At 41.4% G+C, this 26,704-nt stretch overlaps 1 protein-coding gene and 1 long non-coding RNA gene across 3 annotated transcripts; both read left to right on the top strand.

Annotated features, from left to right (window-relative positions):
• The first annotated feature begins 369 nt into the window (after positions 1-369).
• LOC148368587 (eIF5-mimic protein 2-A) lies at positions 370-22,895 on the top strand. 2 transcript variants are annotated; one of them, XM_088330564.1, is made up of 12 exons: positions 370-528; positions 1,022-1,094; positions 5,102-5,278; positions 6,376-6,470; positions 11,773-11,838; positions 11,926-12,061; positions 13,932-14,041; positions 15,219-15,389; positions 15,454-15,600; positions 16,970-17,108; positions 19,070-19,192; positions 22,342-22,895. In XM_088330564.1, exons 2-12 carry the CDS (start codon positions 1,031-1,033, stop codon positions 22,371-22,373), a joined length of 1,260 nt encoding a protein of 419 aa, XP_088186690.1. In that variant the 5' UTR covers positions 370-528; positions 1,022-1,030; the 3' UTR covers positions 22,374-22,895. The 2 variants fall into 2 exon arrangements, with proteins under 2 accessions (XP_088186690.1, XP_088186689.1); XM_088330563.1 differs by lacking the exon at positions 370-528 and adding an exon at positions 716-862.
• Positions 22,896-24,962: 2,067 nt separating this feature from the next.
• On the top strand, positions 24,963-26,306 carry LOC148368588 (uncharacterized). Its single transcript, XR_015849865.1, has 2 exons — positions 24,963-25,074; positions 25,840-26,306. It is a non-coding gene; the product is annotated as an uncharacterized LOC148368588 (long non-coding RNA).
• Positions 26,307-26,704: the final 398 nt, after the last annotated feature.

The raw sequence follows: 26,704 nt of genomic DNA on the forward strand, positions 1-26,704 counted from the left end.
AACTTTTTGCGGAGCACCAAAAGATCGTGTCTTACCGTTGGCAGCTCGTTGTAGACTGCCGGAAAAACCCCGCCTTCCGGTCACATGTCAAAAGCCAAAAACAAACTTAACCCCATACCAGCAGGTGGCACTGTTGGACTCATCATTGCAGGACACTTATACAGAAACTATACAACATTTCAGAAGGAATTTCAATAAAACAAAAGTTATTATTACACCCGTTACATAAACACTACAGAAATAAAACAAAATTATTGCTACCTAAATACTTGTTTCACGACAAAAAAAATGTAGTAAAACATGAAGAACGAGTCAAAAATAGAGTCCTAAATTTCAAAATATTTCGTCGGGGAAAAAAAACTATACACTATATTTCCGAGGCGGAAGTGAGCCTACGCTGCGCATGCGCAATCGGCGGAGTCTGCGGAAGTCCTGACGCGAAGGTCTTTTTGTTTGGGGCTCTCACATTCGCCACTCTCCGTTCCAATCCTTTTGGCTAAGAACCGTTTTTTATCTGCATTCATTTCGGTAAGTCTCCTTTCGTTGACTTTTAATTTTGCATCACATCTCAAATCAAAGCCTCATTAAAGCCGGGGAGGCGTGCGATCGTCAAATTCGTAGCTCGAAAGTGTGGGCGACGTTCCAATGCTAAATGACGCTAAATGAGCTCATTTGACGAATTTTTCACCATTCAACTCCTCCGCCATCGATATTGTTACGTAACATCTATTTTTCATTTTTCGTGAGGAAACGTAATATAACATCCCATCTCGCTCAATGAACCCCGCCTATAATCGGTTTACTATTGTCAATGAAGAATCTATTTAAAAGGCCAAGCTAACTTATGCTAGCTCGACGCATGGTGAGGCCCTCGGGAAGCTAAAATGCTAACAGTTTAATCCATTGTAGTCCGTTTCATCAACTTCCGGTGTTTTTTCTGAAACCTTTTTGTTTTCCGATCTTCCGATTTTGCAAATTATCCGCTGACTATTTCCAATTCCCCTTATCATCTCTTTCCAAGGTGTCTTTTATGAATAATCAAAAGCAGCAAAAGCCAACGCTAACAGGCCAGCGTTTCAAAACTAGGAAAAGAGGTGAGTGATATTTGTGTATGATTTTCATTTGCATCACAGTTTTTTTCTTTTTCTGTCATATGGGAATAAACATGGGGGAAAGATCTCCCATGAATGTTTGAAATACATTAAAATGCTTGAATTTTATAGATAGATAGATACTTTATTCATCCTTGGAGGGAAATTCAAATTTCCAGCAGCATCCCTGAGCTGAAAACAATACAATAACAAAGCAAAAATAATTCAATATACAAATACCCAGTGTGACGTGCAAATGCCCACTGTAGCGTGTTATATAGAATATCTAAATAGTGCTACACAGAATACATATTGCAATAAAATTCGGTAATATGCAATGTAGGTGGTGTGGTTTAATGTGGGCTTTTACTCTGCCGGGTCGAGTTAAAGAGCCTCATGGCATGAGGAAGAAAAGATCTCTTCAGTCTGTCCGTAGTACAAGACGGTGACAGCAGTCTGTCGCTGAAACTGCTCTTCTGTCTGGAGATAATGCGGTGTAGTGGATGCGATGGATTGTCCACGATTGACCGCAGCTTTTCCAGTGCCCGTCTCTCAGCTACTGTTGTTAGGCTGTCCAGCTCTTTGCCCACAACAGAGCTCACTTTCCTAGCCAGTTTATTGAGACGAGAGGCACTGTTTATCGTTGTGATTGAACTTTTGTGAATGCTGGAAATTGTTGACGTGTTTCCAAACATGGTAAATGGTCAGCATTTATATAGCGCTTTTCAAGTCAATGAAGACCTCCCAAAGCACTTTACAATGTGCTTCACACTTGCCCATTCATACACACACTCACACACAAATAGTAGCGTCAGCCATGCTTGGCAACTACCTGCTTATTGGGGGCATTGGGGATTCAGTGTCTTGCCCAAGGACACTTCGACATGTAACACGATGAAGCCGGTAATCGAACCTGCGAACATCCATCCATTATCTGCACCGCTTATCCTCAGTAGGGTCGCGGGGGTGCTGGAGCCCATCCCAGCGATCCTCTAGCAGTGGGCGGGGGACACCGTAAACTGTTTGCCGACCAGTCCCAGGGCACACAGGGATAGACAACTCACTCGCTCATTCGCACCAAGGGACAAATTGGTCAAGCCAATTAACCTGATATGCATGCTTTTGAAATGTGGGAGGAAACCGGAGTGCCCGGAAGAATCCTATGCAAGCATGGGGAGAACATGCAAACTCCACACAGGGCGTTCTATGTCATGACCTCAGAACTGTGCCGCCGTACTGCCCTGTTTCTAAACAAGTCTCTTTAAAAATGACACGGTGGGTTTGCTTAGACATTGCAGTTCTTCCCTTGTTATTACCGGTAACTTGCATTTGTTTGTATGGCATTGTCATTTGAAGTGGTCTCCTACGGGACAGGTGCATGCTACACCTTAACAGGGGAAAATTTGTGTTAGTGCAATTATTAGAAATCAATTATTGACCTTTCTAATTGTCTATTCAAAAAACGAAGGTAACATTTCCCATTAGTAAATTGCAATGGGAAGAACTTACTGCAAGCTCCACACTACCGTCGATTTTACAGAACTAAATGAGGGTTACTGTCACCAAAATCTACAATTTTTTGTTCAGAACCACAAATATGAGACTCAAGATTTAAAATGTCTGGCTAAATGCAAACACAAGATTAAAACATTGCAAACGTAAATTGGAGTTCTGTTTGTGGCTCTGCTAAATACACGAGTTTTTATTAATGGTACTGGGGAAAAAAACTAAAACACTGCCTTTGAAAGTCCCTAAAATGTACTGGAGTTTGGCCTTGACAAGGTGTATGAACCCTGCGAGGAGGACTCTGAAGGTTCCGTCCAAATGGTGGACATAAGTGACATCTTTCTGTGTAAAATGGTCTAGCAAATTTAGTAGCAGTAGAAAGTGACCAGTGTACCTTGGTTTTCTAACCAATCTGCATTCGTCTAAAACAGGGGTGTCAAACTCATTTGAACTCGGGGGCCACACGATAAAACAAATATTCTGTCGGGGGCCGGACTAGTAGATTAAAGGGAAAGAAAAAGAGAGATAAAAAAAATAGAGAAAGAGGGTGAGAAAAGGAGAAAGGGTGGGACAAAGAAAGAGAGAGGAAGAGAGCGTGAGAAAAAAGAGATAAAAAGTCATGAGAGAGGGGGAAAAGAAAGGGAGAGGAGGAAAGAAATCCAAAGAGAAATAGAAAGACAGAGGGAGAGAAAAGAAAGTCCGAAGGGTAGGAAGAAAGAGAAAAGGAAAAAAGGAAGTTAGAGCAAAATAAGTTAAAAAGACAGAGAGAAAGAAACAAAGAGCAACAAAGGAAGAGAAAAAAGAGAGGCACAGAGTGAAAGAGACAGAGAGGGAGAAAAGGGGTGGAAAAGAAAGAGAGAGTGTGTGAGAGAGAGAAAGAAATACAAGTACAGTGTCTTTGTTCGAGGCACCTGTCTTTAGCAACATCAAGTTGACATATTTCAACCTAGCTTGTTTTTCTCTTGCGCTTCTCCGAGTGTTGACTCCCGGGCCGGATTCAATCCCTTAGCGGGCCTGATCTGGCCCGCGGGCTGCCTCTTTGACACCTGTGGTCTAAAACATCCAAGCAAAATTGTCTTCAGGCATTAAAGCAATTTGCTTCCTACTACCCCTTTTCGAACATATGTAACATTATTTTGTGGTTGAGTTATTGTTTTTGTTCTGTTTTTTTATTTTAATGTTCAAATAAAGTATTCATTCATTTTTTACTGAATGAAAAAATCGGAACTTGAACAGAACCAAGTGTGATGAGCAGTCATCTTGGCTACCCCTTCCCCAGTAAGGGAGCAGAATTTCTGTGTCATTGACGACAACGTACCGAATATTGTTTTCGAGATTAGACGCGTTACTCCAGGCTAAACGCATACATCATTTTACACTATTTTTTTTCCCTTGCACTGTTAGAACTTATGCCAATCTTTAAGCACTAGGTTGTAAACATGATTGCCTATTTATCTTGATACTCTTATTTTTCTCTTTACATTCTTGTTTTAGGTGTTTACCCTAGAGTACCATATCTAATCTCATTGCATACAATGTTTCACCACAATGTTGTCAAAGGCAATAAAGTCTATTCAATTAATGATATTCGATGAAAATAAATAAGGTACCTGAAGATCCTTAGTCCTAAAAGGCATCTAATTCATAATTTTTCAAATAAGGCCTTAATTGGCATTAAATGTCTTAAATCCAAATTTCAAAAGTATTAATAGGGTAAACACATTAAGATTTATATTTCAATTGTCATATTTATTTTTTCATGTCTAAAACTGTGGAGGGTGCTATGTTTTTGAGATTGAAAATTTTCACTTGGACCAAAATGTGATTATAAATAAAAAATGGTCTGCATTTATACAGCGCTTTTCAAGTCAATGAAGACTTCCCAAAGCGCTTTACAATGTGCTTCACACTTATCCATTGACACACACACCAATAGGGAGTCATCCATGCAAGGCGCCTACCTGCTTATTACTCTGATTTCCACTTGTCTTGGAAGTGCCAGCCCTCACAGTCAACTTTCCTTTTTGGACTTACAGCTTTTCTCGCTGACTTTTTCTTTTAAGGTGGAAAAACACAAACTGCATCATTATCCTTTTTCAATCAAGATATTTTTTTGTTTTAAGTTTATTTCATGTAGTGGTTTTATTTTTGCTTTGTTTGTGTCAATTACTATTTAGTTTGACTTGGTCTTAAATTTGATTTCGAAAGGCATGAAGTCTTTTAAAAAGTCTGGAATTTAACTTGCCTTAAGCTGTAGTAACCCCGGATAGAGTAAATGGGCACAAATACTGAAATGGTAGTGCTTGGGCACTGACTGGCCTCATTTCGGCCAATGTGGAACCGATTAAGCCAGACTAGATCAAGCTGCGTTTATTCGGTTAACCTGGATTTTAGTTTTTGCTCCTTTGGTGCGTACCTCCCTCGTACTCGCCATTCTTTGGCTATGCCTGAGCACAGTTGGTGATAGTTTTGTTTCTAACCAGTGTCTTTTCTTTCCCCTGCAGATGAAAAGGAGAGGTTTGACCCTACTCAGTTTCAAGAAAGTATCGTACAAGGCTTGAATCAAACTGGCACAGACTTGGAAGCGGTCGCAAAGTTCCTTGATGCCTCTGGCGCCAAGCTCGACTACCGCCGCTATGCCGAGACCCTCTTCGACATCCTGGTGGCTGGCGGAATGCTGGGTACCTTTTTTTTTACCGATGCTCTCCAATTTTGTCTAGGCGCACACAATTTTCTCTGCCCAGAGTTGCGATTATTACTTGGGCGAATATGTGAGTGTGACTCGGTTGGTTCCATTAACAGCACTCGCTAGCGCATCATCATCATCAGTCCTGTTTTCTGATACCTATAGTATAGCAGTTACAATCGATTCTTTTTTTTTTATTATTATTCAAAGGAAAATTAACTAGCTTGTGTTATTTGCATTTTTCACCTCTCTGCAGTTTTACTTAGTCTGAAATGCCCTTTTGTTTTTATGATAACAAATTAAACACTTAAAATGAGCCTCTAGTTATATGCCCACCAGTAACTCTTTAATATAGTAGCTTTCTGAGCAAGTCGGTGCAAAATAAGTATTTACCGTAATTTGTGGACTAGCTGCTGCTTTAAATACGCTAGTTTTTTCGTTTTTTTTCATTGCAGCACTGACAATTGGTAAGCTGCTCTTTTTCACAACGCGGTGACTTCCACACAAATAAAGCATGACTTGGAAACATTTATGATACCCATTAAAGGAAATACTGTAATTTTATGTTTCTGCCAACATTGTTCATGTAATAAATACCAGCAGCAAAACCTTTCTATTACTTAATTAATGTAAGCAACATACTCAATGTATTTCGATGTTTTCACACACAAATCTAGGTCCTCAATTTCTCAATTCAACTTGAAAAGCATTAGTCTATCAAACGCTACACTTTTGGTGTCAATGTCAGGTTGCTGACGTTTCCTTTAATGCTAGCGGAACGATGACAAACGAATGTAACTTGGTCCGTTTACTGCAGCAATCACCAATGACAACAACACAAAAAGGTGGGTCTGTGTTGCAATCTGGCACTATTCTCCACAGAGTGTGTTGCGCTGGTTTCTAGAAATTAAGAGCTTATATTTGCAGCTCTCGTTTCTTGTTTCTTTAGGCACTTTAGTAAACAGTGCAAGGTGTACAGGGTATTTCCCCGTAGACGTTAAATGGCCCCCTCTTAATGGTTCATGATTGTCTTTTGGCCAAGCGTTGACCATTTTAGCTTTTACTTTAAAGCGTATATTTTTTTTTTTTCAGCCCCAGGCGGGACGCTGTCTGACGACATGACACGCACAGAGTTTTGCCTCTTCACGGCTCAAGAAGACCTGGAGACCATGCAAGCATATGCTCAGGTAATGTTGACGAATTTAAAGATAACTGGTATACTGTAATCTAATTCAGGGGTCGGCAAACCAAACTGATGAAAGTACCATATTGAATCACAAAACGAATTTCTCTGGAGCCGCAAAGAACCAAGTCGTCTATGTATCAATATTGGCAGTATTAACCCATTATAAGAATGACTCGGTTGTAGGTTACTGCCACGGGTTGCACTTACCGTATTTTCCGCACTATAAGGCGCACCTAAAAAGCCTTTTTTTTCAAAAGCTTACCATACGCCTTATAATACAGTGCGCCTTATTTATGGATCAATATTAAGTCGTAAAGTCTAGCAACTAATGCAGCAGCCGCCGACTCGATTTTCCCCCGAACGCAAAGTAGTCCACGGTGTATGCTTGGATTTATTTACTGGCGTTTCTTTGGCTAACCAATGTGTCAATCATCATTTGAATGATCACTATTGGCTAAAGTTATTCGGATGTAAAGGGGGCGGATCCTTTTTATCATTTACAGCAGGGGTCGGGAACCTATGGCTCGCGAGCCATATATGGCTCTTTCTACGAGTATCTGTGGCTCAGAGACAAATTTGATTGCATGCAAAATTTCTCCATCTTGTTCAAAACTTGATTGAACTATTCTCAGTTATACGCAAAGCCAAATCAAATCTAAAGAATACGGCATTACTTCGCAGTATATATAGGGCACGTTTTTCACTACAATTTACAGTCAAGGTGTCACACAAAAAAAAGGGGGGGAAAACTCGTTTTGGCTGTACAACGCTAAATAATCCTTTATATAAAAGTTCACTATATAATCTGTGTTCAGTGTTCAGATACCTTATGATGAATCCACAGAACTGTAAATACGCCAAAACACCGGAAGAGAACTTAGTTATTTGATTGGGTGAGTGGGAGGGATGGGTGGAGCTATGCAAAAAGTGCAAGCACTCCCTCCCATCTCTAGTAAATTTGTCTCATAATATATGGTGTGGCTCTTTCCCAAAATAAAATTAATATTTTTTGCTTTTATGGCTCTTACTGCATTATGTGTTCTGTGTAGCACTATTTAGTTAATCTATATAACATGCTAAAGTGGGCATTTGCACGTCACACTGGGTATTTGTATATTGTTTTCTTTTGGCTTTATTATTGTATTGTTCTCAGCTCAGGGATGCTGCTGGAAATGTGAATTTCCCTTAGGGGATGAATAAAGTATCTATCTATCTATCTATCTATCTATCTTTGAGTCAAAAAGGTTCCCGACCCCTGATTTACAGGCTTGTATAGGCTAAGGGGCAAAACAAAGCTTGCAATTGGCCGAAAAAGATGAACGTGAATCACACGTTGGGTTGCACTACGGCATAGAGAAAACATTTTTTACTATTCTGTATTTGTAAATATTTTACTCTCCTGGATTGACTACACTCACGGTTGTAAGAAGATGGTTACGTATCACTATTGAACGTGATGGCTGCAAGAGAACTTAGGTGAGCTATGCGGCGTTATATTTTACCGGTATCTTGTTTTAGAACGATCTTGATGTTTCTGTGATGATTCCATTTTTTAACTAAATTCAATTCAAAGTGTTTATTGTCATATGCACAGTAAAGAAGCCTGTTTCCCTGCACAATAAAATTCTTACTTTTCTGTCCACACAGTTGCCAGCAAAAAATAAAATGGAAACTAAGAAATGTTAGGCATTTCTTGAATCCCAAGATTTTAACCTTCCGAATGATATTTGGAACGATGCATTTAGGTGATTGGTGACATCGTACAGACACTGTTTCCATACATGTCTGAGACACGTATTTGCTTCTTTGCAAGCTTTCGAAATGTTAAGGGGGTAAGAAGTTGGACTGAACTGTCTGATGTTCCCATTGTGGCGCCTTATAATCCGGTGCGCCTTATGTATGGAAAATATAGGACCAAAAACTATTTTTTGGGGGTGCGGCCTATAACCCGGTGCGCTTTATAGTGCAGAAAATACGGTAACTAGAATCGGAATAATACGGTACAGTTATTTTTCTCTTTACCTTTGGGGTCTATAGCCGATAACACACCTGTCTGGCTTGTGACGCTGCCCCTTTAAAGGGGCCCAGCTCGGGCTCTCACAGCTCTGCTCTAACACAGGTGAACCGGGAGAGGGTAAAAGAAGCGAAGGAGATGCACCGCTGTTTTGCATTTTATCTAAGTTCTCCAGGCAAATGTTTAAGCCGGAGAGCCACGGGTTGCTGATCCCTGTTATAGTGCAACCAAAAACTAGCAAACTGCAGAGACTCCGTGACTAAACAGTAGTTTTATCATTCTCATTCTTTCCCTTTTGCAATTTTTAAAATGAATTTTTTTGGGGTACCCATAGAAGCTAGGCATTTATGTCAGACCCCTTTAAGTGGGGCGCATCTTATGAGTATTTAAAAAAAAATGCATCTTGATTTGTATTCTATGTATTTTTGGTTATCTGAATCCATATTGTGTTTTTTTTTCCCACTAAATTCCCTAAATAAAACACTGCCCTATTAAAAGGAATATTTTTAGTTGGGCGGTGGTCTGTTTGAATAGCACTAGGGAGCGCCAAAGAGCCACATGGCCGCATGCTGCTTCAGAGCTACTTGTGCCTGAAAGTAGTTTTTTATCAATTTTGTTGGTATTTAACACGAAACCTAGCTCAAAACACTACGTTATTTTTCACGAAAATCGATTATTCCGTTTTGAAGCCTCTAAACCACATAACAGGCACACAAATTGGGATTTATAAATACATAGAGATTAGTCAAGCAAAAAAAAATATTTATAGGTTCAAGTATTTGTACTGATAAAAGTACTGTGCTTTATAAACATTTTTTACAAATTTGTCAAATTAAAATTTTAAAATATTGCTGTTTTATTGTGCAACTGTATAGCTTAGGGCAGGGGTGTCCAAGAGAAAGCGGAGGGTCGGATTGGGTAAGCTGATTATACAGGCTATACAGGCATTCTTTGACTGACCTCAAAAATGTATCTTTCGTAAAAGGTTTGCAGTGCTTGGCGATCAGTGTCGCAACCTCGTAGCTCACCTTTGTATAATTTACATTTGACCTGCAGAGGCTCGTAAAGAATCGCTTCCGTGCCGTTAAAACAGCTTCCAGTTGCTTCACCTTTTTACAACATTTGATTCCATTTTGCAGTCTGCAGGTTTTGCCTTTGTAGCATTTACATTTGACTCGCTAAGGCTCGTAAAGAATCGCTTCCGCGCCGTTAAAACAGCTTCTATTTGCTTCACCTTTTCACATTTGGTTCCTTTTTGTTGTCTGGCAGTGAATGTTGATTATAATGTATTCTTTGAAAACAGCCACCGTCTCTAGGCAAATTAGGCAGACGCATTGTTTTCTGATTTGGGTGAAAAAATACTCCAATTTCCACTTGTCCTTGAAGTGGTGTTCCTCACTGTCATCTTTCCTTTTTTTTTTTTATCTACACGTCGGAAATAGGGTGGGCTAAAATTCTCACAGAAAGCCAAGGGCAAGGTAGCCAAAGAGGCTGCTAGTGTGTTGGTTATTTTTTGATTATTATTTTTTTTATACTGCCTTTAACATTACTGGCCACATTATTTTTACATTATTAATTTTATGGCAGAGGCCGCGGGCCAGTAGAAATTTGATCACTGGCTGTAATTGGCCCCATGGTCGGCTTTTAGATATGCCTGGATTAAGGAAACGGTCCACTATACATGATAATTTTCCCCCCATTTGGTCTTTATGGAAAACTGCATTTACCTTCTGGTTCTGTCCTACAGAAACCATATTTTTCCATTGTCACATTTTTTGAAAAGCACTATGTAACAACAAAAAATTGAATGTTTGAGTCGAAGTCCAACTTTTGTTATATGTTGATAGAAGCCATCTTCCTCTGTTTGGACAATTGGAATGCAGAACATGATGAAAATCTGCGCAGTAGCAAAACCGCGATACTCAGATGACTATATATTAGCTCTTGCTGTATCATGGTATCACTGTACATTATATTTCATTTCGCCATTATCTCCTAAGGTTTCCAAACTGTTAAGGTAATAGTTAAATGTATTCATTTCAGGCAGTTACCGTAAATTCCGGACTATAGAGCGCACCTGATTAGAGGCCGCACCCACCACATTTTAAGAGGAAACCGATTTTGTACTTGCACAGGCCGCACCTGTATACAAGCCGCATGTGCCCACATTGAAAAATGTAATACAAACACAAAATTAACCCAAACTTGACTAAGTCCCGCGATTGAAACTGAATGTCCTTCATAAAAGTACACAGTCCAAAAATCACAGCCGGCAAAATTAACGGAAAATGATACCGGTACTTAAGGTTTGATGCAGACCTGCAGAGTCCGGGTCCCGTTGAAAGTAATCCAAGGAAAAAAGTGTATATTTCCAAAGGTAAGGGTGGGAAAAATTAATATCCACTATTGTCCGCCGAGTCCACATACACTACCTTTACCGGTCCCAACTTCCCGCAACCCTGCGTTTGTTACGCCCCTTCTTTTTAATTCGCCCGTGCAAAATATTTCAGAATAAGTGTCCAAACTAAATACATTACAAAAATATACAGTTGCAAATACATATTATACATAGTTACACATATTTACAAAGAAAGACGGTACACAGAGAGCGTTTTCAAAGCTTTAATAATAATAATACAACTTTCATCCCAAACGGTGCCTGTGACAGGGCAGTTAATGGTAGCAACACGCTAGCAACACAGTAAACGGGTCTGTTAAAAAAAATACATACCGTACTTGTAAAAATCACGGTAAACCGTCCTCATCTTCCTCCTTAGAACTGTAGCCATCAAAGTCGTCTTCCTCAGTGTCGGAAAGAAACTTTGTCATATAGACCCACGCTCCCGCAGCCTCACTCGTGCTGTTACTGTCGCTGGAAGTCTCATCCACTCCTGATTCTGTGCCCTCCTCTCCGTCACGCAGCAGACCGGCTTTTCGGAACCCGTTGGTGATGGTGGATTTTTTGATGTGCCTTTCTTTTTGCATTTTGCATGATGAGGGTATGTTAACGCTAATTCAATTAATGCACAAGCCAAGGAGTTGCAGTCTTCCTCGGCGCATATATTCCACCGGTCTAAATCTGACAGAATGAAGAAAAGCACAACTCTTTTCTCATATATCCAAAACTTATGTCGGATTAATACTCCCAGCAGGTGCGAAACAAGTTGTACAGCTCACGGGCAACTGAAAATAAACGTTCATAACTGTGTTATTACAGGTAACCACTATTCCATAGTAGCGCATCTCACCAGGAGTGGTAACAGAAGTGTTAAAATTGTTCTCCCGGCAGGTTTTTAACAAGCTGATCAGACGTTACAAGTACCTGGAGAAGGGTTTTGAGGACGAAATCAAAAAGGTGAGTTTTTTTTTTTTTTTCTCCCAAAAGCAGCAATGGCTTTCCGGATTTATTTTATTTTTGAAACCGTGATTTTCCACTTTGCAGTTGCTGCTGTTCCTGAAAGGCTTCACCGAGTCTGAGCGCAACAAGTTGGCCATGCTGACGGGCATCCTGCTGGCCAACGGCAACATATCGGCCTCCATCCTCAGCAGCCTCTTCAACGAGAACCTCGTCAAAGAGGGTAAGAAGATTTAGGGCATGATCAATTCTTTCTATAGACTCATTCATTTGAGAAGGCAAACTTTATTTGGAGTGATTACAAGAAGGGATGTCAGGCGCTGCAGAAATGCTTTTAGGCGGATGTCAGCATTATCCTGTGTTTTGGAGCAAATGTTTTACACTGTTGGATTCACTGGACTTTTGACTTATACCACACCATTTTTGTGTACCGTATTTTCCGCACTATAAGTCTTAATTTTTTTCAAAAGCTGACCATGCGCCTTATAATACAGTGCGCCTTATATATGGATCAATATTAAGTCGCAAAGTCTCGCAACTTACGCAACAGCCGCCGACTCGATTTTCCCCCGAACGTTGAGTAGTCCGCGGTGTATGCTGGGATTTATATACCGGCGTTTCATTGGCTAACCAATGTGTCAATCATCATTTGAATCGATCGCTATTGGCCAAAGTTATTCGGAGGCTCGGATAGGCTAGAGGGCCAAAACAAACCCTGCAATTGGCCGAAAAAGATGTGTCAATCATCAGTTAAATCGATTGCTATTGGCTAAAGTTATTCGGAGGCTCGGATAGGCTAGAGGGCCAAAACAAACCCTGCAATTGGCCGAAAAAGATGACTGTGAATAGCAAGCTTGCTAAACTACGCCATAAAGAAACCTGTTTCATTAGTCTGTATTTGTAAATATTTTACTATCCTGGATTTACTTCACTCACGGTTGTAAGAAGACCATGGTTACTTGAGGACTTAGGTGAGCTATGCGGCTTTATATTTTCCCCGGTATCTTGTTTTAGGACGATCTTGATGTTGCTGTGATGAGTTGAGTGAATTAAACTCAATTCCAAGTGTTTATTGTCATATGCACAGTAAAGTTGCGAGCGAAAAAGAAAATAGAAACTAAGGAATGGTTGGCATTTCTTGAATCCCAAGACTTTAACCTTCCGAATGATGGAACGATGCATTTGAGTGACATCGTACGGACACCGCATCCGCACGTGTTCTTGACACGTATTTGCTTCTTTGCAAGCTTTGGGAATGTTAAGGGTGTAATAAGATTGACCTACTTATCTGACTGTTTTGTCGACGTTCCCATTGTAGCGCCTTATCTATGGAAGATGTAGGACAAAAAACTATTTTTTGGGGGTGCGACGCCCTATAACCCGGTGCGCCCTATAGTGCAGAAAATACGGTATAATCTTTTCATGAGTGAATTATCAGAGTACGCTATTGGTTAGGTATGCCTGCTTTATAGGTCCCGGGTATCTTGTTTCAGACTGATTGTAGTGTTTCTGTGATTGGTACATTTTGAAATCCTAAGAATAGAAGCTTTCCAATGATATGTGACATGACTTATTTCAGTGACCGGTGACATCGGAAGATGCGTCATCAGGGACATTAGAGGGTTAAAGATAAATTCGAAACATTACCAAACTATCCACTTCAGATGTCTGTGGCATAAATTGGATGAAATGAAAACGAAAACATGCTTTTACTTTCCTTGTGGAGCGGCCCATGTTCGTTGGCAATAGAAAGCGTCCTCCTCTGCCTTTTTGTGCCTTGTGTTTTTTTGATATGATTGCTTTTAGAGACGGACAAAATTGTGGGTATGTCATATAGGTTCGTCAAGCTGTGTGTGTACATCTTTGACCACAACGCCATTGACGCACAAGCAGGCGCATGCAGAAAGGGGGCGGGGTGGCTGTGTTGCTAATCGAACGCAAGAGGGAAATCCGCCAAAAGTAAAGCGTGCCACAGCGTGCGATTACTGTCTTCGAATCGTGGGAATGTGAACCTTTTTATGAATGGATTTCAATTTGTTGTGTCAAAATTGGCATGCATACAAAACCCTGCAATTATTGCAATTTCTGCTCAGGAGTGTCTGCAGCCTTTGCCGTCAAGTTGTTCAAGTCTTGGATCAACGAAAAAGACATCAACTCTGTCGCCGGCAGTCTCCGCAAAGTGGGAATGGACAACAGACTCATGGTGAGCCGTCTATCTAGGCTCGGGGTCTGCGATCATCGGCTCTGGGGCCCATTTTAATCCATTCAGAAAGATATTTGTAAATGTTGATCGAAATTTCAGCAGAGCTAGCAAATTGAAAAGTGTGGGCAGCCCTGTTGACCAGCCAGAATGACGATCTAATGTTATGGTAATGGCTAATCACAAACATGCACGCCTGATTAACAAACTCGTGTTATGATAATAGCTAATATATCAGTCTCCACGTGAACGTGCTTCCCTATCTATCTACCTTGGTCATATCCCTCAAGAGGGGTGACCGACAGCAAGACAAACGCGTACAATAACAAAGAGAGTAAAAAGGGAAAAAAATAGCAAAAAAAACACACGAGATTTTTGGACCATGGCCAACCCAAATGCCCAAACACCCAAACAAGTTAGGCACCCGGGCACCTAAGTTGGTCATGCTTTCGTCTTTCCAGATGAAACGGGACACAAGAAAGCAGCCATGTTACTCGGGTGACACAACACACTCTTTTGTTCAACAGTATGGTCCGACAGATTTAGCTGGTTTACCCCTGCCGCATCATACAGGTGCCCTGCCCATCCCTTAGAACGCATCCAAACATCCCAGTATCCTTTTACAACACCTCTCCACTCATTCACGTGATCCCTAAAAAAAGTAAACTACACTTATTACGCTATCTCTTAATTATACTTGTGCTTTTTTTTTTACCACTTTTTTTGGAACTCTCAATATCAGCGGTCTTGATTTTCAGGCATGTCGGTACTGAGGAGTTAGCAGGGCTGCCGCTGTTGACTCCACCCTAATTTGATTCTTTTCGGTGGCCTCCCCCCTTTGTTAATCCTATCAGAAGGCGTGGTATGAAGGAGGAAGAGAGGCTCTGCTGCATCTGAACCTAAAAAAAGTTTCAAACATATTTAATTGGACCAATAATTGGTCTACCTCCTAAATTGTAATCAACTTAAGTCATTAGTTGGCTAATATAGGTACGGGCAGCATGGGTTGCCTTCATAATAAGGCTTGTACAGCGACAATCATTTTTTTTGAGGCTCCTGACTATTGTTTGTTTATTTTGTCCAATATGGCTTCTTCAACGTTTTGGGTTGCCAATCCCTGAGTCAGGTCAAGGTTTCTTTGTTTTTTTCTACCGTGGCTTCTTCTTCCCCCCCCTCAAAGGAGCTTTTCCCTGCCAACAAGCGGAGCTGCGAGCATTTTTCTAAATACTTCACGGACGCCGGGCTGAAGGAGCTGTCGGACTTTGCCCGCAACCAGCAATCCATCGGTGCCCGTAAGGAGCTGCAGAAGGAGCTCCAGGAGCAGATGTCTCGCGGGGACCCCCTCAAAGAGGTGAGATCGACCGCCCGGGAGAGGCCGTTTCCGGGTTTTAACGTCCCCCCCTGCGTCTCCGCAGATCATCGCCTTCACCAGGGAGGAGATGAAAAAGGCCAACCTCTCGGAGCAGGCCATGATCGGCATCATCTGGACCTGCGTGATGAGCTCCGTGGAGTGGAATAAAAAAGAAGAGCTGGTGACCGAACAAGCCATCAAACACTTGAAGGTTGGTCTCTTCGGAGGGGGTTTATCGCGGGGGGTGTCAAACAGTGTTCCCTCTAGAAAATCTAGCCAGCGCGCAAAAATGAGGGCTCAAAATTACTAATTAAGAAGCGACTTAAGTCAAAGTTACAGTGCATGAAGGCAAAAATACACGGGTTCCCCTGGCGTTGTGTCCTAAATGCGGTATTTTGAAGTCGAGTCGAAGTGGAACGAAGTTGAGTAAAGTTAGTAGAGATAGTCGAGAACCGGCTCCTTCAGCTCGGCTCACTAAAAGGAACCGGCTCTTTCGGGTCCTAAACGGCTCTTCGGGTTGTTTTTGCTTCTTGGATCCCAACATGACCAAATATTATGTAAAATTATGCACAAAATGACTTAAAGGAAGGGGGGAATAGAACAAAAAAGAAAAAAATACCAAATTGAAAAAGTAGTGAAAAGCTGAGCAAAAAAAACATAAGGAAGAGAAAAAAGAAGGAAAAATTTAGAAGAAAAACCAGAAAAAAGAAAAAGAAATGTAGGAAAAAAGTAAATAGAGAACAAAAAGAAAAAAGCAACAAAAAGATTTTTTTTAAAGGAATTTTTAAAATATGAATAAAATGATGACTCGCAACACGTGGTGATGAAATGAAATGAAATGAAATGAAATGATCTGCATTTATATAGCGCTTTTCAAGTCAATGACTTCCCAAAGCGCTTTACATTGTGCATCACATTTCCCAATAGCAGCTGTGATCTGTGCAGCCATGTAAGGCGCTAACCTGCTAATTGGGGGTATTGGGGGTTCAGTGTCTTACCCAAGGACACTTCGGCATGTAACACGGACAAGCCGGGATTCGAACTGGGATCCCTTAATCCTAAAACGATCGCTCTACCTCCTGAGCTACTGGTAAGCTTTCTCTCCTGGCTTTGATCTCCGGCAAAACGAACATCAAATGCGACAGAAACAAAATGAAAATCAATCCAAACAACTTGCCAACATCATTTTTGCCGTTACTCCCCAAGCCTGCACAAAATTGAGTCATTTTATTCATATTTAGTTTCTTTTCTTTTATTAGCATATTTGATATTGGAGTAATCCAAAAGTCATTGAAAGTAATCCAGTTAAAGTAACCCTACCCAACCCTGGTTCTGACTCTGTCCCGTTTTCCTGTTGGTATTTCCAGTCCGGTAGTGTTCCCGTTTATTGTCGTCCTGTTTAATATCAATTTACAGTTTTGTTCCCGTCTATTTTTGTCCTGTTCATTATTCTCTCCAGTTTTTGTTCCCGTCTGGCCCCTTTAGGGTATTTGTTTTACCGTGTGCCCCCCTGAGATAAACGAGCATGACACCCCTGTCATATAAAAGGAGTGTGACGTGAAGGTTTTGTCTCCCGACAGCAATACAGCCCTCTGCTGAAGTCCTTCACCTCCCAGGGTTTTTCCGAGCTCAGCCTGCTGCTGAAGATCCAGGAGTATTGCTACGATAACATCCACTTCATGAAAGCTTTTCAGAAGATCGTGGTGCTCCTCTATAAAGGTTTGCCACACTCGCTCCGAGTTGCCTGCTTCTCAAACATTTTCTATACAGTTTTGCTGCCATAGCAGTTTTCAAATGCATGACAATGGGAAAATAAACAATCAATTGACGGGGACAGATTTTCCTCATTTAATAAAGTTTTTTCCATTATTATATCACCTTTTTTCATTCGTTGAGGTTGATTTACTGCTGTCTTTTGCTCAAATTAATCGAAGGACAGTGTTCTCGTTTGCCCGCGTCCTAGACGCATCATTTTTGCTGGGGACGCATCGTCTCAAATCAACGTGCGTCCCCGGGACGCAACTTTTTGGACACAAAATTGTCATTTTTACCCAATTACATTTTTTTTTTTTTTTTTTAAACAAAGATTTACCGCAGTCCAAACTTTTCGTCAGGCAGATCCGCCATTGTTGTTTTGGTCTCGCGGTTCGAGTTTTCGTCTGCACGCCGATCTCTGCAAAAAGAGATCTCTTTTTTTTTTTTTTTTTTTTTTCGAGATGACGTTATTGTTGTGGTGGTTGTCGTCGAGGGAAGGTGAAGGCTAAGTATGCCTCCGAAAAAAGTTAGTATTACCGTAAATTCCGGACTATAGAGCGCACCTGATTATAAGCCGCACCCACCACATTTTAAGAGGATAACGGCTTTGGTACCTACACAAGCCGCACCTGTATATAAGCCGCATGCGCCCACATTAAAATGTGTAACACAATCACAAAATTAACTCAATTCATTTCATTTCAAACCCTACTGTGAGTCCCGCAATATTAACCGAACATTAAGCACACCGTTCAAAAACCACTGAATTAACTGAAAATTATACCGGTACTTTGGGGGAGTCCGGGTCCCGTTAAAAGTAATCCAAGGAAAAAAAGTGTATATTTCCAAAGGTAAGGGTGGGAAGAATATATATCCACTATTGTCTGCCACGTCCACAAACTCTCCTTTACCGGTCCCCACTTCCCGTCAGCCCGCGTTTTATTCGCCCCTTCTTTTTTATTCGCCCGTGCAAAACATTTCAGAATAAGTGACATTACAAAAATATACAGTTGGAAATACATATTATACATGGTTACACATATCTACAAAGAAAGACGGTACACAGAGAGTTTTCAAAGCTTTAATAATAATAACTTTCATCCCAAACGGTGCCTGTGACAGGTAACACCACGCTCTCAATACGCTCGCAACACAGTAAACGGGTCTGTTAAAAAAACATACCGTACTTGTAAAAATCACGGTACACCGTCCTCATCTTCCTCCTTAGAACTGAAGCCATCGTAAAGCAACTTTGTCATATCGACGTCGTCCCACGCTCCGTTATTCCAAAACACGCTCGCAACACAATAAACGGGTCTGGTAAAAAAACATACCGTGCTTGTAAAAATCACGGTAAACCGTCCTCATCTTCCTACTTAGAACTGAAGCCATTAAAGTCGTCTTCCTCAGTGTCGGAAAGAAACTTTGTCGTATAGACGTTGTCCCACGCTCCCTCAGCCTTCTTTATCGGACTGTTCGATTGCTTTTAGCTTGAAAGCTGCGTCATGTGCCTTTCTTTTTTGCATTTTGCATGATGAGGGTATGTCTACGCTAATTTAATTTACTGTATGCACAAGCCAAGAAGTTGCAGTCTTCCTCGGCGCATATATTCCATTGGTCTAAATCTTACCTTTTGTACTCGAGCGCCGCTGGCGGCCGTTAGAAAAATGATTGGCCGCATCTCTGAATAAGCCGCAGGGTTGAACATTTGGGAAAAAAGTAGCGGCTTATAATCCGGAATTTTCAGTCCTTGTTTTTTGATGTTTCGTTAGTTGCACTGAAAGGACACGGCGCTTTTATGTCAGTTAAGCAACATTTATGGTCACGCCGTTGTGTTTTCTCGTCATTTATTGTTCCCAAAAAATGGGGGCGAGGGGTTGCTGCCCATATCAATTTCAATCGCGAATTTTCCCCTTTTCCCTCAGCGGACGTATTGAGCGAAGAAGCCATCTTGAAGTGGTACTCGGAAGCCCACCTCACCAAGGGGAAGAGCGTCTTCCTGGAGCAGATGAAAAAGTTTGTGGAGTGGTTGAAGAACGCAGAAGAAGGTGGGGGAAGCAATTTTTTCCGCGGAGAGACATTTATAGTTAAATAGACACTCTAAATGAGGAGAGAAGACATCAATGGGATTTGAACTTGCAAGTCAAGGAAAGGGCATGTGATTAGAAAGTCCAACCTGGTCCCAAAGCCCACCTGAACCCTTTACATATCCTAAGTTACAAAAAACAGGTCCGCTTTAAAGGGTGTGGGAGTCTAAGAACGGCAACATGATTGGCCAAAATTGACAAGGATGTAAAGCAGGGGTCTCCGGCGTGATGCCCACAAAGAAAAATTATGCTTAGACACATGCATATTTGCACCATGTGACCAGTCACTGAAATCCCTCATGTCACATATCATTGGACATCTTTAACTTTCGGGATTCAAGATATATACTCATCCGTGAAACAATATACCCGAAAACTAAAAATATATAACCATAACTCGCCAATTGCATTCCCTGACAGTCATCAAATTCATTGAATGTCCACAAAATGTTACATCGAGGACAATCCAAAGAACAGTGTAAACATTTGACTCCAAAACACTGGATAATGCCCGCAGATTAAAAAAAAATTCGCCTAAAAGCATTCCTGCTGCATTGGAAGTTCCTTGCAGTAATCAAGTCAAGTCGTTTTTATTTGTATAGCCCTTAATCACAAAGGACTGCACAGGATTACAATGGCACCATCGCCTGATCTTGAACCAACATGCGGGCAAGGAAAAACTCAAAACCTCAGCGTGAGGAGGAAAGAAACCTCGAAGGGGCCTCACAAGTGGTAATCCCCCTTTCCAGGATCCATTTGTTTCACTGCAAAACGCCCCTTTAAAAATAAATACTCGTACCATTATTACCAATATGGTCGTTAGTCTCTGACCTTTTGATTGACACCACTCTCGACCAATAGCGGGCTTTGTTTTACAGTTCACAGTTCGAATTAGCCTAGAAGGGCCCTGTGTTCGTAAAAACAAGATTGTCTTGTTTAGCTTTTAATATGGAATAGTAACTGAATGAAAAAGATGATTAGTGAGCCGGTAAAGGTTTATTCAACGTGCGCAACACATTTAGTTTTATACAGCGTTATTATGCGCAAGTGTGCACAATAGTGGTAGAAGTCAATCATTTACAACTCTTTCGCACTGTCTAAAAAAGGTTTTAGTGATGTAAACTGGTTGCCTAAACTTGTGTGGAATACGATGTTAATTTTTTGAATTTGCGATCAAATTTGATATCAGTTAAGGCTTCACGGTCATGTCTCACTGGTTTTCCAGCTATGATGCCCCTGCTACAGTCATCTGAAGGCATTTAATTGCAAAAAGTCATTCAGACAAAAAGAAAAACCTTTTGTCTGTGTATTCTAACCCTGATTACTCTGTTGGTAGCACTTAGTGATTATTTTAGTTTGGGACCAAATTTTAGAATGGAATATTTATTGTCATTGTTACAAAATGGGTTGAACATATGGTGACAATGAAATTGGACGTGGCACTCCAGGTTCACATTTTACAGTGGGGATAGAAGAGAACGAAGAAGTTTGTATTGTCCTTGTTGCAGGCTTTGTTTTTCTCCGGAGAGGGGGTGAGGGACAGACAGAGCTGGCCGGATCCAACTAGATGTTTGATCTTACTGTACACACGGTCCAGTGTTTTTCCCCCCTGGTTGCACAGTCCACGTATTGAATGAATTTGGGAAGTACAGTCCTTAAGCATGCCTGATTAAAGTCGCCGACGATAAAAGCTCTGTCGGGGTGCGCAAGCTGCTGTTTATTGATAGCGGCGAGCAGGAGATTTAGCGCTATGCTCACGTTAGCATCCAGGATCGTCTTGGATTGGGATTTCAGGCGAATTTTACAGGAATGTTAAGTATCCCCGACTTGGTTAATGAATCAAATTGAATGGAAGGGGCTTCATTGTCATTATAGAATATACCTTTATTGTCCTTGTTACAAAATGGGTTGAACATATTGTGACAACGAAATTGGGCGTGGCACTCCAGGTTCGCATTTAACAGTGAGGATAAAAGAAAACAAAGAAGATAAGGTTATGATTTACACAATATAAAAGAACAAAGAAGATAAGGTTATAATTTGCACAATATTTACACAAGAAATGTGGGCATGTAGGATGTTACAGTTTTTGGATCGTATTAGTGCAATATGCGTTTAAGTGCTAAAATAGTCAACATTGTGCAAAAAATAGTCAACATTGTGCAAAGTGTTCATAGGCATGAATACAATTTTACATCTGTATGAGGTAGTGTGTTTGCAAGAGTTTCAGTTTGTTGTGCGGTGTGTGTTAAGGGTGGTAATGGCTCTGGGGAAAAAACAGTCTGAGTCCGTTTTGTGTGACCTGTAGCCTTTGCCGGAAGGCAGTAGGTCAAAGGGCGTGGCCGGGGTGAGAAGTCCTTGATGATGTTTTCTACTCTGCTGAGGTAGCGAGAGCAGGCAATGTCCTCCAGACTGGGTAGAGGGCAACCCACGATTCTCTGGGCTGTGTTGATGACCCTCTGAAGCGTTTTCCTGTCTGCTGCCGTGCACCCGGCATGCCACACCGTAATGCAGTACGTCAGAATGCTCTCCACTGTGGCTTTGTAAAAGGACACCTGCAGCTGCTGTTTTAGATGATTTTTCCTGAGCACTCTCAGGAAATGGAGTCGCTGCTGGGCCTTCCCTACCACCGCCCTGGTGTTTGCAGACCAGGAGAAGTCGTCGGAGATGTGCACACCCAGGAATTTGAAAGAGTGGATTCTCTCTACACAGTCTCCTCTTAAAATGCCTTTCCTCCTGAAGTCCAGTATGAGTTCTTTTGTTTTTGTGGTGTTCAGTATGATTTGGTTTTTCAAACACCACGTTGTCAGTGACTCCACCTCATCCCTGTACGCCGCCTCGTCCCCTTCAGAGATGAGGCCGATCAAGTGGGTATCGTCGGCGTATTTAACAATTGTGTTCGTGAGGTGGGTCAGTGAGCAGTCGGAGGTGTAGAGGGTGAAAAGCAGGGGGCTCGGTACACACCCTTGGGGGAGCCAGTGCTCAGTTCAAGCAAATTCAAAAGATGAAAAAAAAACTGCTAAAAATTCCCAGTGACACCGGTACTGTGCATTATTCTCAAGAAAGCTTTTGTTGTAATGTCAATTTTAATCTTCATTTCCACTTCGCAGAATCCGAATCCGACGAAGAGGAAGCCGACTAAGAACCTCGGAAACCGGATGACAACGCCCCCTACCCCCCCAAGCACCCCACTCTGACTTTTTTTTTTTAATGAGTAGAAAACAGACGAGTAAAAATGGTCTACTTTTCTACCCTGCCCCACCCGCACATATTCTGTTTCTTTGAAAGGGCTCTCGTCCTCTCGGCTAAGTGTCCGTGTTGTCCTTTTCAATCGTGGTGCCCTCTAATTTGGACAGCAAAGAATTTTCTGGCCTCCGATAAGAAGACTGAAGCCAACCAACAAATTTTTGCCAAATCTTTTCTCTCCCCGCCCACTCTTTAAACTCCACCCAGATTACGTTGGTTGTTTTCATCGAAGGTGGGCCTTTTTCTAGCTTAGTCCATGGAGAGACGCCCCCCCCCCCCCCCCCCCCCATCCATTGCCTCGCCAGCAATCAGATTATTTCTTTCTACTTTGTTTAATCTGATGTAAACCAATTGACTTTTTTTAATGAAATAAAGCTTAAGAAACGGTCGCTTCTGGTGTTGGTTGGCCGAGAAAGCGTCAGGTCTGTCACTTAATGAATGAAAACTTTATTCGAACATAAGAATAAATAAAAAACAGAACAAAAACTATAACTCGACAACAAAATAACGTTACATAATATGTTCGAAAGGGGTAGTAAGAAGCAAATGCTTATATTCCCTACCTCTTCATCATCCCCACCAAATACACCAATGATATACCGTAAATTCTGGACTATAGAGCGCACCTGATTATAAGCCGCACCCACCACATTTCGGGAGGAAAAACTGGTTTTGTACATACACAAGCCGCACCTGTATATTAGCCGCATGCGCCCACATTGAGAAAATGCAGCACAAACACAAAATTAACCCATACTCGACACGGTCCAATAATCACAGCCGGCAAAATGAAGGGAAAATGATACCGGTACTTAAGGTTTGATGCAGACCTGCTGAGTCTGGGTGCCCGTTGAAAGTAATCCAAGGAAAAAAGTGTATACTTCCAAAGGTAAGGGTGGGAAAAATATATCAGATGAACACATTTACTCACGCAACTCCTTTTTCTTTAACCAACTTTTTACCCCCTCTTCTTTCCTTGTCCGTCCCTCACCTTTAGCGGTCCCCAGTTAAACTCGGCACCCCGCGGTTGTTCTGCCCCTCATTTTTCGTTCCCACGTGCAAAACATATCAGAATAAGTGTCTAAAATAAATACAAATAAATACCGTATTTTCCGCACCATAAGGCGCACCTAAAAGTCTTAATTTTTTTCAAAAGCTGACCATGCGCCTTATAATGAAGTGCACCTTATATATGGATCAATATTAAGTCGCAAAGTCTCGCAACTAAGGCAAGCAGCCGCCGACTCGATTTTTCCCCGAAGGCGAAGTCGTCCACGGTGTATGCTGGGATTTATATACCGGCGTTTCATTTCCTAACCAATGTGTCAATCATCATTTGAATCAGTCACTATTGGTTAAAGTTATTCGGAGGTAAAGGGGGCGGATCCTTTTTATCATTTACAGGCTCGCATAGGCTAAAGGGGCGAAACAAAGCCTGCAATTGGCCAAAAAAGATGAATGTGTATCACACGTTGGGTTGCACTACGGCATAGAGAAAACATTTTTTACTATTCTGTATTTGTAAATATTTTACCCTCCTGGATTTACTACACTCACGGTTGTAAGAAGACCATGGTTACGTATCACTATTGAAGGTGATGGCTGCAAGAGAACTTAGGTGAGCTATGCGGCTTTATATTTTCCCGGTATCTTGTTTTAGAACGATCTTGATGTTTCTGTGATGAGTCTATTTTTAAACTCAATTCAATTCAAAGTGTTTATTGTCATATACACAGTAAAGAACCCCGTTTCCCTGCACAATAAAATTCTTACTTTGCTGTCCACACAGCTGCCAGCAAAAAATAAAATGGAAACTAAGAAATGTTTGGCATTTCTTGAATCCCAATAAGTAATAAGTTTGACTGAACTATCTGACGTTCCCATTGTAGCGCCTTATAATCCGGTGCGCCTTATGTATGGAAAGTATAGGACCAAAAACTATTTTTTTGGGGGTGCGCCCTATAACCCGGTGCGCCTTATAGTGCGGAAAATACGGTACTAGAACGGTTGGGAAAATGGATTGGTCTCCCAGGATCCTACCTCTCAGATAGGAAGCACTGTGTTAAATATGGTGAAATGACATCTGAGCCTTTTATTGTTACCTGTGGTGTTCCGCAGGGCTCAGTACTTGGTCCCCCTTCTATCTTCCAATGAAGGAATCTGCTTCATTAAGTTGTGGAAATTTGGAAGCCTGCCTCACTGAGATCAAAAGATGGATAATAACTTCTTGCGCCTCTACCCTTAAAGAAACTGAAATGTTAATTATTGGTCCATCTCAATGCCGTGACTTGTTCTCAGACAGTGCTCTGAACCGTGACAATTGATCTACCAGTGATCCCAAGAGCCAAGAAGAAGGCTGAGTCCCATTCTTCGCACTTTCACTCGCTATGTGCCCTAGTCACTCGGTTTGCGCGTTCACGTGAAAATGGGGTGTGTCCCGATACTCTCAAGACCGAGGCAGAAGTGCCCTCGAACCATGTCGTAGCCACTTCAAGACCGAGGGGGCTCTCGACCTCACTTGGCAGCGAAGTGACTACCCAGAAGGCTTTACGAATTCTCAATATCAACAAACATGCCCGAAAAGGAACCGCACAAATGTAAGTAGTTTTCCACAACCACGCATGTATTTGCAACAAAATGTATTGAGATATCTTAGTTAGACGTAAATGCAATAGAAAATCGTATTTTCGCGTTAAAACACGAACATTGCAAAATCGCTACTTTACGAAGTGCACTAATCTACCAAGGGAGCTGGCAAAAAAAAAAATCTTCACGCTACAAACTTTAAAGTAGGATAACTGGGCAGAAAATCACGGTTCAGCCCATCCCTGTTTTTATCTTAAACGAGTCGTCCTTTTACATCTACTGTACATGGCCAGTCGCTAAAGGAGCATAGTCAGAATACCGTTCTGGACATAAGCCCTTGTTTACTGCACACAATTTCGGGTGTCGTGTTTTATTTACAATATGATTCTTTCATGTGAGATCAGAATGCATTAGTTTTCATCATGCATTATGAGTAATGTCTCCGAATTTCACGTGGAAATACAGTTGAAACAAATTACTATCACACAGTCCACTGCCTTCTCTGTAAACACATATTAAGTAAACTAATTACCATCTCAAAATGTTGTCCAAATGTGGAGACAATTCTAAAGCATATGTGATGCTGGCCAATAGAAGGCTCTTACAGCCATAAGAATAACATGTCATTTTTTTGTATCTATTCACTATCAAATAATTATCCAGAACACATCCTATAATTTCCTGTCTCATATCAACTTGTTGAGCATCCTATACACAGTTGTTTTGTACAATACATCAGCATTAAGTAATTCTTGTTTTTTCCACCCAACCTAAAGGCCACTGTAGAACGTCCCGTGGAAGAGCTGGTCACCATCACAGCTACCACGCCATCCACACCACCGGGCACGTCGTTGGCACCTTCTAATCCGGCGCCAAACCCCAAATCACCCAGAAAAAAAAGGAAGCACGATACACTCCTTGACTTTTTGAAAGCGGAGTCTGCCGGAGTGAGGAAAAGGCTCGAAGAAACTGTGGCCAAAACTGAGCGGTTCCTGTCCTTTTTGGGAAGCTCGTGGACAAATTTCCAGAACAGTGACATCTCTGCAATGTTTCCCTTTGTTTTATAAAAGGATTTTTTTTTATTTTTACTAAGAACTCAATGAAGTTCCAGTTTGTGTTTCCAGCTTTATGGAAGTATTGGTATATTTTTGTTAAAATTTGTGACACATTATTTATTTACTATTATGTATTTTGGCCCAATGTGAGTTTGTTTTTCTGAAAGTAAACTATTATTTAAGCTGGAGTGATTTCTAGTTGTTTTCTGTCCAACAGTCACATAGTTCACACACAGTATCTCACATCATTATGAAATAAACCACCAAGGTGTTACTCAAAATGAAGATGTTTATTGAATAGTAATGCAGAAAAGCACATAATGCAAATGTGGGTCTGACTTCCAGAGCCTAAAATATGGCTTTTGGGCAATTTATTCCATATTAACTGTGGACAATTCTTTGTACGGTGGACCTGGGAACCCTGAAGACCCGTGACACCACACGGTAGGACAGAGCGTGGACCAGCCAGTACACGTAGATCAGGACCTCCAGCCATGGCCCTGTTCACTCTTTAGCAGCTCCTGCAGGGCCCACATAACCTTCTTGCTCAACCTTAAGTCCTGAATGAGTTCTGACTCCACATCCA

This window comes from Urocampus carinirostris, chromosome 3, assembly GCF_059441175.1.
Source record: "Urocampus carinirostris isolate Australia breed hairy pipefish chromosome 3, RoL_Ucar_1.0, whole genome shotgun sequence".
NCBI lineage: Eukaryota > Metazoa > Chordata > Actinopteri > Syngnathiformes > Syngnathidae > Urocampus > Urocampus carinirostris.

What these genes read in the sequence shown, in the direction of transcription:
- LOC148368587 (XM_088330563.1), top strand. An exon ending in TTGAGGACGAAATCAAAAAG is followed by an intron (nt 11,839 to 11,925) that starts GTGAGTTTTTTT and finishes TCCACTTTGCAG; the next exon opens with TTGCTGCTGTTCCTGAAAGG. An exon ending in AAGCCATCAAACACTTGAAG is followed by an intron (nt 15,601 to 16,969) that starts GTTGGTCTCTTC and finishes GTCTCCCGACAG; the next exon opens with CAATACAGCCCTCTGCTGAA.